Here is an 18,448-nt window from a genome sequence, read left to right as displayed (position 1 = left end):
ACTTTAAAAAGCAAAATTAAGCTCTAGCTGGATAGTGCATGCCTATAATCCCAGCAGCTCAAAAGGCTGAGGCAGGACATCCTGATCATGAGTTCAAAGCCAACCTCAACAACTTAGCAAGGCCCTAAGCAACTTAGCAAGACCCTCTCTAAATAAAATATTAAAAAGGGCTGGGAATGTAGCTCAGTGGTTCAATCTCTAGTACAAAAAGAAAAAAAGCAAGCTCTAATCTGAGAGAAAATATTCGCCACAAATCTTTATGTCAATGTTTAGAAATCAATAACTCAAAAAGACAAAAGTTAATATAAAATGAACAAAAAGTTTTATCCCAAACATGAAACACAAGTGGCTAGAAACATTTACCTAAATGCTCAACCTCTCTAGAAATTAAGAAACAAATAAAAACTGGAACAACAACCAAAAACATTTTACACATAATCCATTGACAAAAAATGGAGTCTGGATTGCCAACTGCTGTTTTATAAATATGATTTTTTCATCCATTGCTGGTGGGAATAAAAATCTGTGCCATTACTTTCCACCACTTTGGCACTATGTTTTCAAACTAAGTATGTGCATGCCCTACAATCCAGCAATTCTGTTTCTAAATATACACCTCACTCCCTGATTAGTATATGCAAATGGGAAATATGAACACAAATGTTGGGGAAAAACACTGTTAATATAGCAAAAGCTGTAAATAATCTAAATGCCATACTAGAACAAATGAATCAATTATAACACACTCACATAATAAAATATTATAGAGCAATAAAAAATGAGTGAATGACAGCCATATATAACAACATGAGTGAATCTTTTTTCTTTTTTTCCCCTTTCCACATTTTTATACTGATGTGTTATAGTTGTTCAGAATGTGGGATTCATTGTTACATATTCATACATGCACACAATATAACAATATAATTTGGCCAGTATCACTCCCCAGCACTTCCCACCACTTCCCTCCTCTTAGCCCTTGGGCCCCTACTGAGCTCTTTTTGATTTTCATGAGATCCCTGGCCCTTCCCATTTCTTTTTCTTTTTCTAGCATGAATGATAATAGTGTGTTGAGGCAAAAAAAAAGTAAAAACCAGGTAACAATATATGGTTTGGTTTTTAAAAAATAAAATGTAAAATGTAAGTATAACCAGGGACCATATGGCTTAGGCATAATATATGATAAAAATTTTTAAACTGTATAAATGAATAATAAGCACAACGTTCAGGACAGCATTTTGTTTTGATATAAGGAATGAGACAGGGAGAAGACATTGATGATGTTATTTATAATAGATCCAAATCTGTGTGTGTGAATAGCAGTGAGGGAATGGTAAGGGAAAATATGACCAATAATAGGAAAATATCAATAGAATGAAATCTTAGCTTGATGAAATATTATAAAGCCAGACAAAAACAATAGCCATAATGTGTTTAGCTAGACAATGTATCTTGTCATGTAGACAAAGGTATGAACTAAAAAGTCTTTACCAATCAGATATAAATTGACAATGAAGACATCAGGGACACTTGACAGATTTGCATTTGTGCTACATGGTGCTAATATTAACTTGAGTTGTGTGTAATGAACTATATTGAAAATCCTAACTTTACCGACACCAGTTGTTTGTCATTCTTTATTTTTGAGGTTATAGTATAATAAATACCCATATCTTTTTTTGTTTACCTACAAACTCGGTTTCTAAAGTAAAGCCTGGCACACTAAATATAGATGATCAATAAATAAATGAATGAAAATGTGTTGAGTAGATGGTAAAAATTATGGAGAGAGGGGGGAAAAAATTTTATCAGACAATGTTATAGGCAAAAGATGAAGTCCAGGTTAAATTCATGCTATGATCATACATAAATTATCCCATATTTCAATTATCAATATATGTTATTTATCAATGTCTAATGTTTTTCTTTATTTTATTCATTTGATTTTTATTGCAATTATGCTAGAATGTAGTGTACACAAGAACAGAGACCTAAACCTTTTTATCTCCTATTCACTGCAATATCCTAATATTTGTCACAATGACAGGCATTCCATCAGTGCTCAATAGACATTTGTTGAATGATTGAAAGGATGAATATAGATGGGCAAAGAGAAAGAAAGCATAGGCATATTCACAGTGAAAATAAATGATCTGTTTAATTGGAAGTTTTGAACATTTTGTTTTCTTTCAATTGTTATTATAATATGTGTGCTAGAAAAAAGAATGAGGGAACTTTGCTATTCTCTACATCAGTATGAAGCATAAGGTCATCCAAGGTACTTTCTGTCCCAGAAACTAGGAAACTGAAAAAAAAAAATGTTGCTTCAAAGTCTTATTTTATAATTTTTACAGTATATTCTTAGTCTTTTTAATAGGTTTCATAATGAAATGAATTACCATGCTCCTTCACATTTTCTGTCCTTTCCCATTTGGAAACTTCATTTATCCTCAGACATCTCTTTATCATTCTTATCATTAAAATGACCCTGGCAATGGTGAAATTCAGGAAGGAACTCTAAAGTCCATCAAAGGATTTGTCTCCAGAGGTGTGGACTCGCATTGTCACTTCAGCAAGAAGATGAGCTTCTTAACTAGTAACCATTTTTTTTATCCATAAACTTAGAGAAAAAATAATCCCCCTATAGTAACTTGCTCTATTTATAATAATTCAAAAAACACATTAGGATCCAACAAGTTAAAATTGATTGCTCACTCCCAAACTTGTTTTTGAAACATGTTTCTACTCGTTAGATTGTACTGTAATGTGACATCCAATATTGGATGATGCATTTGGCAAGATTCATGACAGGCATTAGTAATGGGATTTTTCCCCTCCTGGTATGTTTATTTCAATAGATTTGTAAAATGTTTAGAGGCAAAAAGGAATGATAATGGATAGATTTATGGCAAAATAAACCCACTATTAGTGCTTCTAGGCACTTTGCTGTTTGTGAACATGCTTTCTGAGATATTTGGATCCTGCATGGATTTTGTGGTGTTCATACATATTTGAATGTCACTACACTGTTCTGAGCACATTGCATTTATCTACATTTATAAGAATATATTATAATCTATTTTTTGCTGCCATTCTGTTTATCAACCTGAAGAGGGCTACATTGGGATTCAAGAATCCTGGAATCTAATCTTTGTTCAACTTCCAAGTTTCCTACAAGCTGAAACAAACAAACAAAAAATGCATATTTTACTTTAACCACCAATAAAATGGGAATACTCAATCTGACCATCTTAATACCTGAAATGTACAAGGTTAAAGATACTTTAGAACACATACTCATCTTAAGACACATTCAGGTGATCAAGTAATGGAATAGAAATTTGAATCCTAATTACTTTTTTCTTTTGGATTTCCCTTGCCACTCACCTGGTCCAATGGGGCTCAAAGTTACTTTGAAATCAGTCTGAATATCTAAGTTAGACAAACAAAGAAATGATGTGAGCCTCCACGGCCCCTTAAGCCTCCAAACCTCCAACTCATCTCATTACCAAAACCAACAAGCTCAAGCTCACCATCAAAACACACACACACACACACACACACACACACACACCTGGACCCTTGAGATCGCCTCTTACTGGTCTCAAAATGGGATTTTTATTCTGTTCTTCCCTTATGAATTCCTTATGCCTCAAAATTTATATTCCCTTCATTTCAAATCTTACAAATGTATTTCTTAATCTGTCTCTGGTCCATCTGGTTCTTTTTCAACTCTTGGTAGTTGAGCCTCATGATTTCATAGCACATCTTGTATTTTTCTTAGGCAGAAGGATGTTGAAAGGCCAAAGTTGAGAGACTGATATCAGTGGCAGGAGCAGACCAGTAAGAGGAGCATATAGCAAAGTTGGGCCTGGCTTCTGTTTTTAGGCTGCATGATAATTCTTACAGTTCTTATGTTCCCTGTGATATTAATTCTTTACACTCATCACTTTTGTTCTCAAATTCTAAAATTTCATGTGCCTTGACTCACATTCTATTTTGCTCACTTCCAAGACACTATTCTCCAATTCTTTCATCTAATTCCTCTTATGTCAGTCTCAAAGATTTATTTTTCTGATTTAAAATTCTATCCTCTGCTAAAATCCCATGGGGGTTCATAGATTTCTCCATTTCTGAGGCATAGCTCCACACTTTGAAGCCTGTGTCATCTTCAGTTTGTGGTTGGGAAGAGTGTGAGAGCCTTGTCTGTGGACTGGGTGGTCATAACAAGCATGGACACAGTGGCTAGCATCAGCATGTGTATCCTGGTGGCAGGGGTACTGCTGTCTGTGTGCATATGCCCCTTGAAGAGGAAGGTGGAACAAAATTCCAGCATCCACCAAATCCCTATACCCAGGTCCTCCATCTCTGGATGTTGTTTGCTCCCTCTTCCATTGTTCTAGAACAAAGTTAATGACTTAAGATAAAGAATGCCTTAAGCAAGATTGGACAGCCAAGAAATGTCTCATCAGTAGTCCACTGCATGTGTAAAAAGGATGCCAGAATTCCACAAATGTTCAGTTCACATCAAGAACCCTATGAGGGTAGCAGAAATTATCTGTTAAAGAACTGCCAAGAAATGGATGGCACTAGAGCAGATTATGCTTAGTGAAGCTAGTCAATCCCTAAAAAACAAATACCAAATGTCTTCTTTGATATAATGAGAGCAACTATGAACAGAGCAGAGAGGAAGAGCAGGAAGAAAAGACTAACATTAAACAGAGACATGAGATGGGAGGGAAAGGGAGAGAAAAGGGAAATTGCATGGAAATGAAGGGAGACCCTCATTGCTATACAAAATTACATATAAGAGGTTGTGAGGGGAATGGGAAAATAAACAAGGAGAGTAATGAATTACAGTAGATGGGGTAGAGAGAGAAGATGGGAGGGGAGGGGAGGGGGGATAGTAGGGGATGGAAAGGTAGCAGAATACAACAATTACTAATTGGGCATTATGTAAAATTGTGGATGTGTAACCGACGTGATTCTGCAATCTGCATTTGGGGTAAAATTGGGAGTTCATAACCCACTTCAATCTAATGTATGAAATATGATATGTCAAGACCTTTGTAATGTTGTGAACAACCAATTTAAAAAAATTAAAAAAATAAAAAAAAAAAGAACTGCCAAGCTTCGGCCAGGATTGGGCTTTGATAGGACTCCAAGTAGATTCTCCTACAAAGGGGAAGGATTACTAATGAGTCATAATGTTATTAACAACTGTGAACTGGTCATAAGTGGAAGTCAAGAGTTATGCAATTAAAGGAAAAATACTATACTATTGAAGTTTATATGACTCTTACCATAGATAAGAAGCACCATCCTTGTTGAACAAACTTTACTGAGTGCTGAATATAAAGAAATTGAAGATTATAACATTACAATCTAGGAAGGCTATATTAATTACTTGAGAAACTAACAACATAGTAATCCTGGGTTCACATTTTGGGGTCATATTGATGATATACAAAACAAGGTTATTGATGAAGCTGGTGTTTACTATACAAATGTCAAAGTGATATTCAGTCATTGACTTGGAGGAAAATGAATGCTCAAAAGACTTAAAGGGTAATTAACTCATGTAGTTAACAAATATGATGGTGCCTTCGGGAACATGGGATATTTCAATCAACTAAAAGACAATCACTAACTAAAAGATGTATGAATGGCAGATAGAGTAACCAATGTTTAATACATTGTGAGTGGTATCTAAATGATGATTGTGAATGAATTTTCAGAAAAGTATTGTTTTAGTGAGAGATGAATCATTGAAGGTAGCCAACTCTATCTTACAGAGGATTCTATAAACAACATTCTTTAGAAAGACCTATCTCCTGTGGGAACAATCGATACAAGAACTACTCACTTCATCTTGCTGGAAGACTGTTATTTATAATATATTTTTAGTCTTGAAGTTTCTCTTTTACATTACTTAAATACTTTCAGACATGTTGAATCCATCAAATGGAATCTCTTTTTTCTTCACTTCCCTCACCCCATCCCCAGTCTCCACTAAATATTTTTTAATCAGATATAAAATAACAGCTCTTAAAACCAAAATTTTAAAAATAACTCTTTACTTTTCCAAAGGGATTTTGTAGTCCAATGTTATTGTATATCATATTGAGGAGTCTTTTATGCTGGGAAAGTTTGCAGAAGTCTAAAAAGAAGTTTTATGAAATGGTTAAATACTTTGCACAGTTTTAAGTATGGCTATTTTTATAATTGGGTTGCTTCATGCTGATGATATCAGCATCTCCTGAAATTGCACTACATTAGATTATTTTGTTCAGGGAAAACAAAGGTTGACTGGGAAAGACTGATCAGAAAAAAATGGACTTTGTATTTGTTGAAAAACCTATGTGGTATCTACATGTTAGTAATTGTCTCAAAATGTTCTATATTGATCCAAAGATAATAAACATGAAGGGGAAGATCTTTTTTGTTTTAAATGGCTATGTCCCTCAAAGAGATAGCACTTATTTTGCTCTTTTTACTTTAGCATAAATTAATCACATCCTTTCTTTCAAACATACTTTGAAGAGGTACTAAATAAAGATCTCAAGCTTTGAACGTTAGTTAAAGAGACACCAAGTTGAGTCAAAGGTTATCTGTAAGGGTATCCAGAATGAACTGCCTTCTTCATTATTTTGCCTAAATCCAGGCCTGGGCACAATTGTATTTGAATTAGCTCTTGTTCTTTGTCAGTCAATTTCCTGGCTAATTGCTTCATTGTTTAAAATGAACATTATAAAATTCTCATTTCACCATCATCTATAGATCTTGAAGCTCTAGCTAGAACCACAAAATAGTCAAGGGCACTTGGAGCAAGTTCAGAGAATTATATTGAAGAAAGGAGCATGTCCTTGACCTACTCAGACTCAATATAATCGTGTATGACAAATGTCCTGTGAGCAATCCCTGAAAACATTGACATACTTTGGTCATTAGCTGCAGCTATTGTTTGACATAAAGAGAGAAACCAAGAAGTAGTAGGATAAGGTTTTTCAAATGTTTTATTTTTGTTTTGTTTATTTATTTTGGTCTTGACATAGAAGAACACACTTAACTGGGAACAGAATATATGTTAGTGTTTTAAATAAATGAGTATGTTACTACTGATTGCAACTGTATACTACTGTAGTAATTTTATTTTACATTATATTGGAGGCCTGTTATCAAATCCAGGTGTGTACCAAGAAGTAATCTTTCTTTCCCAGGATAGAGTAATAAACAAAATGAGTTGATAGATCCACTTCAAAAGCCCTGTGTGCTGAGTTTGCTGCTATCTACTCCAGGGAAAGGTTTGCCTATGAGGGCCTCAAAGGTACTAACCCACAGCTAAGAATCAAGGCCTGTAACAACAGGGGTCTGATCATTCACTGCTGACACAATTCAGTTTGCAGAGTTGAGCAAACATGTTAGCCAGCCCATAAGTCCAAGCTACTTCCTTCTCTCATGCATGTTCTACCATGGCCTGAAAAGTCCTATTGGCATCTTATTTAGTTATTTATTTTTGATAAATGCCACCATAACATTCCTGGGCTTTTATTATCTCCTATTCTTTTGTTTCATCTATGGGGTAAGCATGAGAATATGAGACTATATCCTCTGCAGCTGGAGAAACTTCTGCTAGTATTGCTTGCATTCTTCCTGTTTTAAGTGACTACTTTGGTCTATTTGTGTGGCTATAACAGAGTACCACAGGCTAATTTGTAAAGAAGAGCAATGTATTTTCTCATAGTTCTGGAGACCAGGAAGTACAAGATCAAGGCATCAGCATCTGGTGAGGATGTTCTTGTTGTATCCTCATATGGCAGAAGGTAGAATGGCAAGGCTGAATGCTGCATGAAACTTCTTTTATAAGGGCCTTAATCCCATGTGTGAAGGGAGGAACCTTCCTGGCTTAATCACCTCTTAAAAGTCCCCTCCTCTTAATGCTGTCATATTGGCAACATCTGGATCTTGGAGACATCAAAGCATAGCAGTGGCCATGATCAAAACCTTCCCAGTTAGAGACATCTGAACCACAATCAATCCCTCAACTCACTTTATTTTGGCTCAATCGAACATATGCTGCAGAACTGTCCAATGATATTGCTTTAAGTAGTTTCAGTATACTTCTTCATAATTATTTTTTTTTCAATTAATGGTTAAGAAAAGAGAATTGATTGATTACTCATATAGATTGACTCTTCCAAAATCTTCTTCCTTTAGCGGTTTCATGGATACCCAGTGAAACATACAGTTCATCCCCCTCAGGGGCAGGCTCAACTCTTCATGGTGAGTACATGGGAAAGATTAGGAGCATGGAAAGTAGCTGGATTTATCTGAGCACAGGAGGAGAAATAAAAACTGGTAAGAAGCCAATTTCAGGTATTTAAAAGTGCATGTTGGTAATGACAATGACGATGAATAGAACCAAAATTTTTCCCACTCAAAGAAGACAAAAGAGACCTAGTCTTAGATTTTTATCTGTTTTGTTTCCAAATGAAATCTATGCAATACCATTTTTGGCCACTTACATTCATAAAAATTTTTTTTAATTTTTTAATATTTCTTGGACAATGGAATGATTAGATAACATAGATTTGTCTAATATAATGTTGCAAACGAATCTTTATTGACCTTATTAAACACATTGGGGTGGGAAGAATCAGTATTTTGATCGGCTGAATCTGTAACACTGGGAAAATTGGGATAGGACTTCATCTTTCCATGATGCCACTTAATGCTCTTTTGCCATACCTCTTAAATTTTTTTTTGAGAATCTTTAGCAGTTAGTGTTTTGTTATTTGAAGTGTGAAATTTTTTTCTTTTTTTTAAACCAGTAGGAATTTTACTCATTTGATATCTGTTAGATAAACCCTAGGATCTCAGCCTTGCTGTAAATTGTTTCTTTAAAAACTTTATTGTAATATTTTAGGGACATTCAGGCCACCCAAATTGAGATATTTCCCAATAATACATGAACCCAATCATGATTTTATACCACTTGATCAAGTTGAGGTGACTCTGAGGATCAATTCAGATATTCTCTTTACATCCCTAGATGATGTCTTCACCAGCACCAGCACAACCGGAGAATTTTCAGAAGCCCCCACATCAGCCAATGGATCTACTAACAATAGTCACATCAATATCACCAGTGAGTTATTTGCCATTTATATTTTTTAACTTTATATTTTGTGCTCTAAGCAAATATGTATTGAGTAACTTGCCAGGCACTATGCCAGGTGTTGGGTATACAGTGATGACATTGTCCTCCTAAAGCTTATAATCTATTAGAGATTATACATAGTAAATAGACACATAAGTAAACCTATTTGTGACAAGTCATGCTCCTGGAGCAGTTTGCATCCTGATGTCTCTAGCCACCTGTGACATGTGCCATTAAGCATTATAGGATTACACGAGCTTCTCAGTGCCTCCTTTGACAGAGCTTCGGTAGACAGAGTAAGCATCAGGAGGACCTTGAATCCTTGCATGTATGTTATATGGAGGGGAAAAAACCTTCAACACTGATAACATGTGCTAACATGATAGCGTCCTATGACTGCAATTCAAACTGTATAAACAGAGGAAAGACTTGGTAACTGACTTCATAAATCCAGGTCTTTGTACTATTTTTTTGAGACTTTTCTAAATGAAAAGCAGTTATAAAAGTTAGGAAATAAAAGAAATTTTAAATCTGTCTCCACCTGCAAGAAGTTTACCATCTAGTTTAAACAGTAAGAAAAACTAATTCAGATAAACTTTTTGGCCAAATGATCTATGTAATTCAAGTATCTAAAGATCTATCTATAACATATAAGAAATTTCATTCCTTATATGTTATTGTTGTTAGAAATATAAAAGCATGAAAAAATTTGACCATCTAACATTAAGAGACTTAAATAAAATAATTAATAAATTAATAATGTATACATTTATGAGTAAATTCATATTATATTCATTGATTTTATTAAATTTTACTATATTTATGAATAATAAATTGATTAAATGTATAAATAGTGAGTAAATAATAAAATTAAATTGAATAAAGCTATTGGGGAATTAACCTATCATATAATAGAATCAGGTAAATCTCTCTGCACTGCTCTACAAAGGATTCCAAGAATTTGTTTTAAGAAACAGATCAGGGAGAGAATAGTGTGTAAGTATGCCCCCATCTGTAATAAGAAGGATATGTGTTCATGATACATATATATGCTTAGGTAGTCATAGAAAATTGCTGGCAGGATTCATAGTTAACTATTCACTCATCATCTTTGTGTGACATGGCACAGGCATGCCACCAGAGCATAATCACAGTTAGTGAATACCCCCGTGGTCCTTAGAGGAAAACGTTTTCCAGATAGAAGAACTAGTGTAGTCCTTTTTTCCCTGAATGCTGAAGTTTGGCATTACAGTTGATCTCTCTTGACACTTTTTTCAGGCATAGTAGTTACTAAGCCCACTGGTGGAATGTCCTGGCCGGTGATTATAGCAGCTCTGCTCTTTTTCTGCATGGCATTGTTTGGTCTTGGAGTGAGAAAATGGTGTCAATACCAAAAAGAAATGTGAGTATAATGCTAAAATACATAGGAATTGGAAATTTTTTATCACAAAATATTTACACATACAAGATGTTTGTACTATGTGGCATTCCGCTCATATCATAATCAGCTAATGGGCTCACAGAAGCTCAGAGAGGCCAGGTAGCTTTGCCAGCACTGCACAGTAGGGACTAAGCACACACTCCTGACTGGGTACCCTTCTCTGTGTTGGCTGGTCAGACTGTCACACTCATCAGATGAAGCAAGTTAGTGGGCATGAAATGAAAACTGAGCCTCACCTCACCTCAAAACTAAAACTGATTTTTCTATTAATCTTCATTATTTTTTCATTTTCATGCATCTTTGAATTGCCTGGGCCCAGCTGGGCCCAGATGCTCAAGTGTGAAATTGAGTGAGAAAGGTAATTTAAAGAGATTTCCAGCTGCTTTTCATCAGAGTGGGCTTTTACTGCTCTTTTTCTTTTTCCCTAAGGAGAAAAGAAAGATGTTTGGGTTTCCCCCTCTTCATCTTATTGAAACATTTTCCAAAATTCTTCTCCACATCACACTCAGAAGTGGCATGAAAGGTTAAGTCCACTTTTCTGACTTTGCTATTTTGGATAAGTCTGGGTTAGTCCACGTCACAGGAGAGCCCCTGACATACAGCTGCTCTTCCACATGCTTGTATGTGTATCTGATAGAACATTCACAGTTGTGCAATACACTTTTCTGCTTTTCTCAGAGCAACCTTGAAGTCTATAACCAATGTAGGGAGTGTTTCACAGCAAATAAAACATGATACTAGTGGTTAGAAATTCTGGGTTCTTATCCAAGGACTACATCTTGGCGACTCCATGACCTTCAGGAATCCATCATTCCTCTGAACAAAAGCAAAAGGACAAGTTTCTTAGAATTGCATCCACTTTTTAATATATTTTAAGTCTCTGTTAAAGCATCCAAAAGGATTAGAAGATCTTTATATTAAAATGATCAAATGAGAATTTGAAAATCTAAATGATAAGCATCTCATTCTCTTTCTGTCTCTGTGTGTGTGTGTGTCTTTCCCCAAATTTAGATACTATAGATTTCCAGGGTTGGGAAGTTGTTTGAGTCATGAACATAAAATGCTCGCACATGTATTTCCTTTTCCTGTCATCCTGTCATTGGGGCATTTGTACATTAACCTGGATGCTTGATGCATTTCAGACAGAGATGAATTGAAGGACAAAATAGTGATTTGTACAAAGACAATGTTAAGAATGTTCACTGATTCAAGCAAAAGGGACTTGAGCGTTATCCAGCCAGTACAACAACTCAAGGAGTCAGAAGAGTTTTACTTTCCACCTCTAAAGGATCTGCACAGTTCATACCAGTGTGTATACAGGATGGGGGTGGGGTCAGCAAAATGGCTATTTGACAACTTCAGTCTCAAGTCCCTGAATTTTAAAATTTTGTTTCTGGAGGAATGTTTAACCCATGTAAGAGAAAATTTTCCCCTATTAAGAGGTAGTTTTGTGAGGAAAATGGGTTTTAGTTTTAAGACCTAAGTTGAGCAAATTTCTAAAAACTGTTAAGCCTCAGTTTTATCAGTAGAGTGTTGGGAAAAAAAAGCTTAATTCCTAATGCAAAATAAATGATGTTAAGATAAAAAACATGCCTTGAAAACTATAAAATGCCATATAAATATTAATTAATGGTATGAATATGGTTTTCAAGTGCCTGATAGAATTCACAAGCATAGGGTTAAACCAACAAAAATTCTGAGAAAACTAAGATAATATCTCTTTTTAAATCAGTTGGTCTTCTGATTAAAAAAAAAAAACACACCTCACATTCTTAGCACTGAAAGAATAATGTTTTGTTCCTAGCATGGAAAGACCCCCACCTTTCAAGCCACCACCACCTCCCATCAAGTACACATGCATTCAAGAGCCCATTGGAAGTGACCTGCCTTGTCATGAGATGGAGACACTCTAATCCTTTGTGACTTTGCCATACAGCAGAACTCTGCTGGGATCCTATTGAAAAAGTAGAAACTGTTCTCCATTAATATAATCGCCCTCCAGCCAAAACTCTGCTGCAGCTGAAATGGATGTTAGAAGCAAATATTCTGTTTTCCCAGCAACTTGCCCTGGGCGTATGCCTGAAATTTAGACAAGAGTGAAAGGATAAGGCCACATTCACACCCAGTGCAAGTTGTAGGGATTTTCTTGCTTATGTAAGAGATATGCATCAGGCTACTGTCATTAAAAAGTAAGTACAGTATTTTCATTTTTTATTTTAACTCTGAGAGGCCAACAGTGATCTCAAGCATATACTCATAGCAGATTCCCTTCTTCTGGAAATCTTCCAACATCCCAAACTGTCTGCCAAAAGCATGTTGATCTCTGACTTTTGTTGCATTCCCTAAGAAAATTTCAAGAATAAAATATGAAAGTTCCTGCACTCCAAAGGATGAAGAGGTGCAGTTAGTCTTCAGACTGAAATTCCATTGTTAATTTTCACTGAAGGAAAACAAAATAGCCTGCTCAAGAATCTGTCTCACCCTTCTTCTCATCATGTTTTGCCCAGGCTCCTGCCACATGGATCAGGATAGGGCAGAGGGGTTGGAGAGAAAGGGAAGGGGCATGGGATTATAAATGATAGTGATGGTCATTATTATCCAAAGTACATATATGAAGACACAAGTTGGTGTGAATATACTTTACATACAAACAGAGATTTGAAAAATTGTGCTCTATATGTGTAATAATAATTGTAATGCATTCCGCTGTCATATATAAATTAAAAAATTAAAAAACAAAAGTGAAAACAGCTAGGGATGTAGTTCAGTAGTAAAGTGTTCCTGGGTTCAATCCCCATACCAAAAAAGGAAAAAGAAAAAAAAATCATTAATAAATTGAGAGAAAGCCTAAAAAAAAAAAAATGGTTTCCATTGTCAGTTTGCCTGTGTGTGTGTGTGTGTGTGTGTGTGTGTGTATCAAACTGCCACCAAACTGTTGCACAAGTAAACAGGCAATCAAGCCCTAATCTAACTCATCTAATTCCCATTATTCTCTTTTTCATCTGGGGACTTTCCTGTTCATCCAACCTGCCTATTTTGATCTGTCTTGAAATAGATAACAGACTCAAGTCAGACCAGCACTTATCAATTAAGCCCACTTCTACCAATCTTTTACAAAATAATTCAAGCAGAAGGTAGAGGTGGTGGAAACGAAATCTAATTAGCCAGATGTGCTCTGTGTTCAGCAACAGTTTGCAAGTGAATAAATTACTGATCCCTCTTGTCCCTCTAAAACCTCCCCCACTTCTTGCCCCAGGAGGGAAGAACAGATGTTGTTGACAGTTACAGTGATAGGCAAATTCTAGGTGGACTTTCCAAAAGGAACCTTTCTTGTTCATTTGCAGTATTCTTATCCCTGACTGCACAGGAAGATAATTTAAGATTTGGCTTTTTTCTTTTCTTTTTTTTTTTTAAATTTGTATTTTTTTTTACTACCATGGGTATCCCACTCCTAATCAATTAATTAGTGTCTCTGGAGAGCAGGGTACAGGCATCAAGCACTCTTAGATGATAAACATGTTCAGCCAAAATTGAGGACTGCTGAGCCCAGGGACATCCCTGCTCATTGATTAGAATCTTAGATACTTGGCCAACCTCCAAGATGACCTCCAGAGATTATTGCTCTTTGCTATCCATACCCTGTACAATCCCCTGATCACTGATTACAACTGACTTGTGTAAAATAGGACCAGGATTCATATAAAGCAAGTGGAGCATCAAGGGTACACAATTGAAAGAGATATTCACACTGAAGGTCATGCACTTGTACAATCACTTGTACAGCGATTGCCCAGCCTGGCTCTGATATAACAAATAAAGTACTGCAGGAAAGGCCAGAGCGTGACTTCCAAGGTTAGGTCATAAAGTGTACAGAAGTTCCCACCTTGATCTCACTTTTGGCCACTGGATCTGGAGGAAGCCCTTTCCATGCTATAATGTCATGCAAGCAGCCCTATTGAGGTCCATCTGTGGAGGAAGTGGGACCTCTTACCAACAACAAGCGTGGACATGCCAGCCATGGAAATGAGTCATCTTGGAAGCTGATCCTCCTCTCACATTTTCAGATAACTGCAATTTCACATGATCTCTCATCTGTGAACTCATGAGAGGAAGAACCATTCATCCAAGTTTTCTTTTTTCCCCTTAAATTTCTGACTCATACAAACTATGAGAGAATAAATGCTTGTTCAACATGACCAAGTCTGGATGTAATTTGTTACTTAGCAATGGATAACTAACACCTCTCAATTAATGGAAAAAATAAACTGATGTTTGCTTGCATTCGCTATCCTCAATTCCCCATTTGTTCTCAAGTAACAAACATTTGCTTCATAAGTATAGCCATTGCTTCATGTGTATAGTTATTTTTATTTAGTACAACTTAGTCATCAATAATTTGAGTAAATGTTCATGTGATTTTACTTTATTGTTCCATTAGGGAACAAGTAGAATGAATGTAAGTAGAAGTATCAGGATAAAAAGTGGCAGAGTTGGGGGTATATGAATTGTTTCACTAAAGAGAGAGATAGTTTTATGTTACAATATAGGTCCCTGTAATTTTTTCAATCATATGACAAGTGTCTCAGAGTGGTTTTTTGTTTGTGTGCTTGTTTTGAGGGGGTACCAGGGATTGAACTCAGACACACTCAACCACTGAGCCACATCCACAGCCCTATTTTGTATTTTGTTTAGAGACAGGATCTCAATAAGTTGCTTAATGCCTCTCTTTTGTTGAGGCTGGATTTGAACTCATGATCCTCCTGTCTCAGCCTCCCAATCTGTTGGGATTAGTCTTCAGACTGAAATTCCATTGTTTATTTTCAATGATGGAAAACGCCACCGCACCTGGCTTCACAGTGTTTTTATATTAGTTTTTTTTTTTTTTTTTTGCACTGGGGATTGAATCCAGGGGCATTCTACCATGTAGCTACATCTCCAGTCCTTTCATTTGATTTTTTTTTTTTAATTTTGCGATAGGGTCTCACTAAGTTCCATAACCAGAAACTTGTGTGATCCTTCTGAGTCACTACAGAAATGTGTCCCTACTCCTGGCCTAGATCTTCTTCAAAGTACCATATTTGGTCTCATTTATTCTCATAAATAAGTTCTGATCAGCACTTATAAATTCATCTGCCATTCATATAAAGTAAGAAATTGCTTTTCCATGGAGGGATGCTCAGTCCACAGTTCAGAGGAACTTCCATAAACCTGCAAAACAGAGGGGCTTCTGATGCTGTTTAGGTAGTACTGCGAACTTGACATCCTTCATTTGACCAAAATGACCAAATCAAGATCTCCTTAAATCATGTGCAAATAAATGTATATAGCCTGCCATAAACCTGCAGCTCCTGTCTTTAGAAGTAGACATAGTAATATGCCACAGGAGAAGCAACCACACTAGACTCCAAAACCTCAAATATTCCACATGTCTTTATTGCCACCTTTGTTTTCCCTGAGAAGCCATATGTAAGTTTTCCATCATTCATTTCCAAAACACTGTGCTACACCACATTGTTATTCAGAAATAACAATTTTCTTTTCCCTCTTGCTCCAAGAGCCTACCTTGACTTTGGGTTTGGCTATGAAACTTGTTTTGAGCAATGGAATACCATGGGCATGACTAAACCAAGTCTGAAAAAAAGTGCTTTATGAGTGGACTTACTCTCTAGTTCTCTGCCATTGCCATGAGAAGATTTTCAGGTGAACACACTAGTACCCCCCAAAAAGGAGAGAGACTCATGAAATAGGGCAGACTCAAAAGCCAAAATCAGTCTAGATCAGCCAACCCCAGTCTATCTACCTCAATAGGTACATATGTTAAATATACTATATTATGGACATTCTGTACAGCACTATTGAGACAATGGTTAGTTGGTACACATAGATCCAGAGGAAGGCATATTCTACTCATGTGTAAACACCTATGTTAAAGGATAAAGGTGAGCTTTAGTTAAAAAAAAAAAAAAGAAAGAAAAAAACGGCTTTTCTTTAATACAGCAAGAGTTTTAACTAAAGAAAATATAGTTGGATTCACTAAATTAATTTTGTATTATAGGTCTTTAAAATTATAGAACATTTGGTCAAGCTAGATCTTACAAATAAGCAGTGAAAGTCTCTATGTAATTGACTTACCCAAGGCCATGATTGGAAGTCATAAAACTACAATAATGACCCAGGTTCTGCCTCCCATCTAGGGTGTGATCAATTTGAAATTGCTTTGGTTATCTCCTTGTACCTACAGACGAGAACTGTTTTGTATGCATTAAAGTAAATATTGATTTTTTTAAAAAAAATCCAGGTATTAAATTCCAAAAATTGTGAAAGGAAACAAAACAAAAAAAGTAGAAATAATTGATCCCTGGGGGTGGATGGCCTAGAAAATATGAAAAAAAATAACTAGGAAATGAAAAGAGAAAAGCAAGTAATCAAAATCAGAAGTTGAAAAGAAAGTTTAGAGAAACTTTCCAACACCAGATGTTTCCCAGGAGTCCCCAGTAAAGAAAGAAGCTCAGTAGAGAAACTGTGTTCTGAGATGAGAGCTGAAACACGCAGTGTAACTGAGTTCTTAACATTAGCAATCTTGGCTATGCCAACCAGCTAAGGTTGAAAGTCCAGCACAGACAACGAAAGCAAACACCATGGAAGAAAAATACATTAACTGGCAGAAAAGGGCCATTATTCTAGTCAAAAGTACATGGTGAAATGGTGGAAGCCGTGAGGTTTATTGCCCGGCTCCTTCAAAGAGGCTTTCTTCTTAGATTCTATGATCATTAACAAGAGTCCCAGCTGCATCCAGAAGAAAAGACCAGAATCCAGAAGAATGTGACCTTGGGCAAGAATAGGGTCAGGGGACAGTTTTGGAATTAATCTTTAACCCCATCTGGTGCAACTTTGATAGGTCTTGACATTAGTTGGTTACAAATTAACCTAAGAAAAAGAACAACAGAGTCTAATTTTCCCCCCAAGAGGGCATCTCTGAACCCTTCAATCTCTATTACATTCTTTACCTGTACTTACTCAGATACTTCATGTTTGTTCAAAAGCTCTGAGAGGTCATGATTATGGGGAAGAACACTGAGGATAATAGACCCAATATCAAACCATAAAGAACAGGACAGGGATGGAGCCATAACCAGCCAGCCTTGCTAAATGCTGGGAGCCTGTGCATATTTGTACTGGGTTATGTCAGATTACTCCTCATTTATTGTCCAAAGAAGGCCTACCACCAAATAAAACTGAATACGGCATAATACCGCACAGATTTTGCCAGAAAAATATGTAAAAGTGCCGGCAAGGCAGGGTAAAGAGGATGGAACAATAGGTATGTGGATTCTGAAGAGCAATTTGATAGTGGACCTGATAGCCTGAGAACAATGTATGAGAGTTCACCTCTCTACTCTGTTCTCTTCCCCTCTCTCTCTCTCTCTCTCTCTCTCTCTCTCTCTCTCTCTCTCTCTCTCTCTGATTGGTTCTTCTTAGTTATAAATGACAGTAGAATCAATTTTGCTGAAATTATGTAAGTGTGGAATATATCTTATTCTATATATATATAATTAGAACCTCATTCTTGTGGTGGGCACAATTATGGAATTCACTTAGGTATTTTTATATGTGTTCATAGGGAAATTATGTTGGATTTATTCTATTGTCTTTCCTATTCCTATCCCCTCTCCCTTCCTCTCGTTTCCCTTTGTCTACCCCCATGAACTTCTCTTCTTCTTTTATCCCCCTTTATTGTGGTTTAGCTTTGACATATCAGGGGAAACATTCAACCTTTGGGTTTTTTGGGGGATTGGCTTATTTCACTTAGTATGGTAGTCTTCAAACCCATCAATTTACCTGAAAAG

At 36.1% G+C, this 18,448-nt stretch overlaps 1 protein-coding gene across 1 annotated transcript in view; it reads left to right on the top strand.

The window, feature by feature from the left end:
* Positions 1-14,751, top strand: part of Cd96 (CD96 molecule) — an 88,699-nt gene extending 73,948 nt beyond the window's left edge. Inside the window, exons 11-14 of the mRNA XM_021720654.3 lie at positions 8,218-8,283; positions 9,053-9,148; positions 10,439-10,562; positions 12,406-14,751. Coding sequence (XP_021576329.2) covers positions 8,218-8,283; positions 9,053-9,148; positions 10,439-10,562; positions 12,406-12,514 — 395 coding nt within the window. The 3' untranslated portion in view covers positions 12,515-14,751. The remainder of the gene's footprint in view (positions 1-8,217; positions 8,284-9,052; positions 9,149-10,438; positions 10,563-12,405) is intronic.
* Positions 14,752-18,448: the final 3,697 nt, after the last annotated feature.

This window comes from Ictidomys tridecemlineatus, chromosome 3 (genome assembly GCF_052094955.1).
Source record: "Ictidomys tridecemlineatus isolate mIctTri1 chromosome 3, mIctTri1.hap1, whole genome shotgun sequence".
In the NCBI taxonomy this organism is placed as follows: Eukaryota; Metazoa; Chordata; class Mammalia; order Rodentia; family Sciuridae; genus Ictidomys; species Ictidomys tridecemlineatus.
Note: the sequence above shows the minus strand (reverse complement) of the source record. Positions and strands in the feature narration are given on the sequence as shown.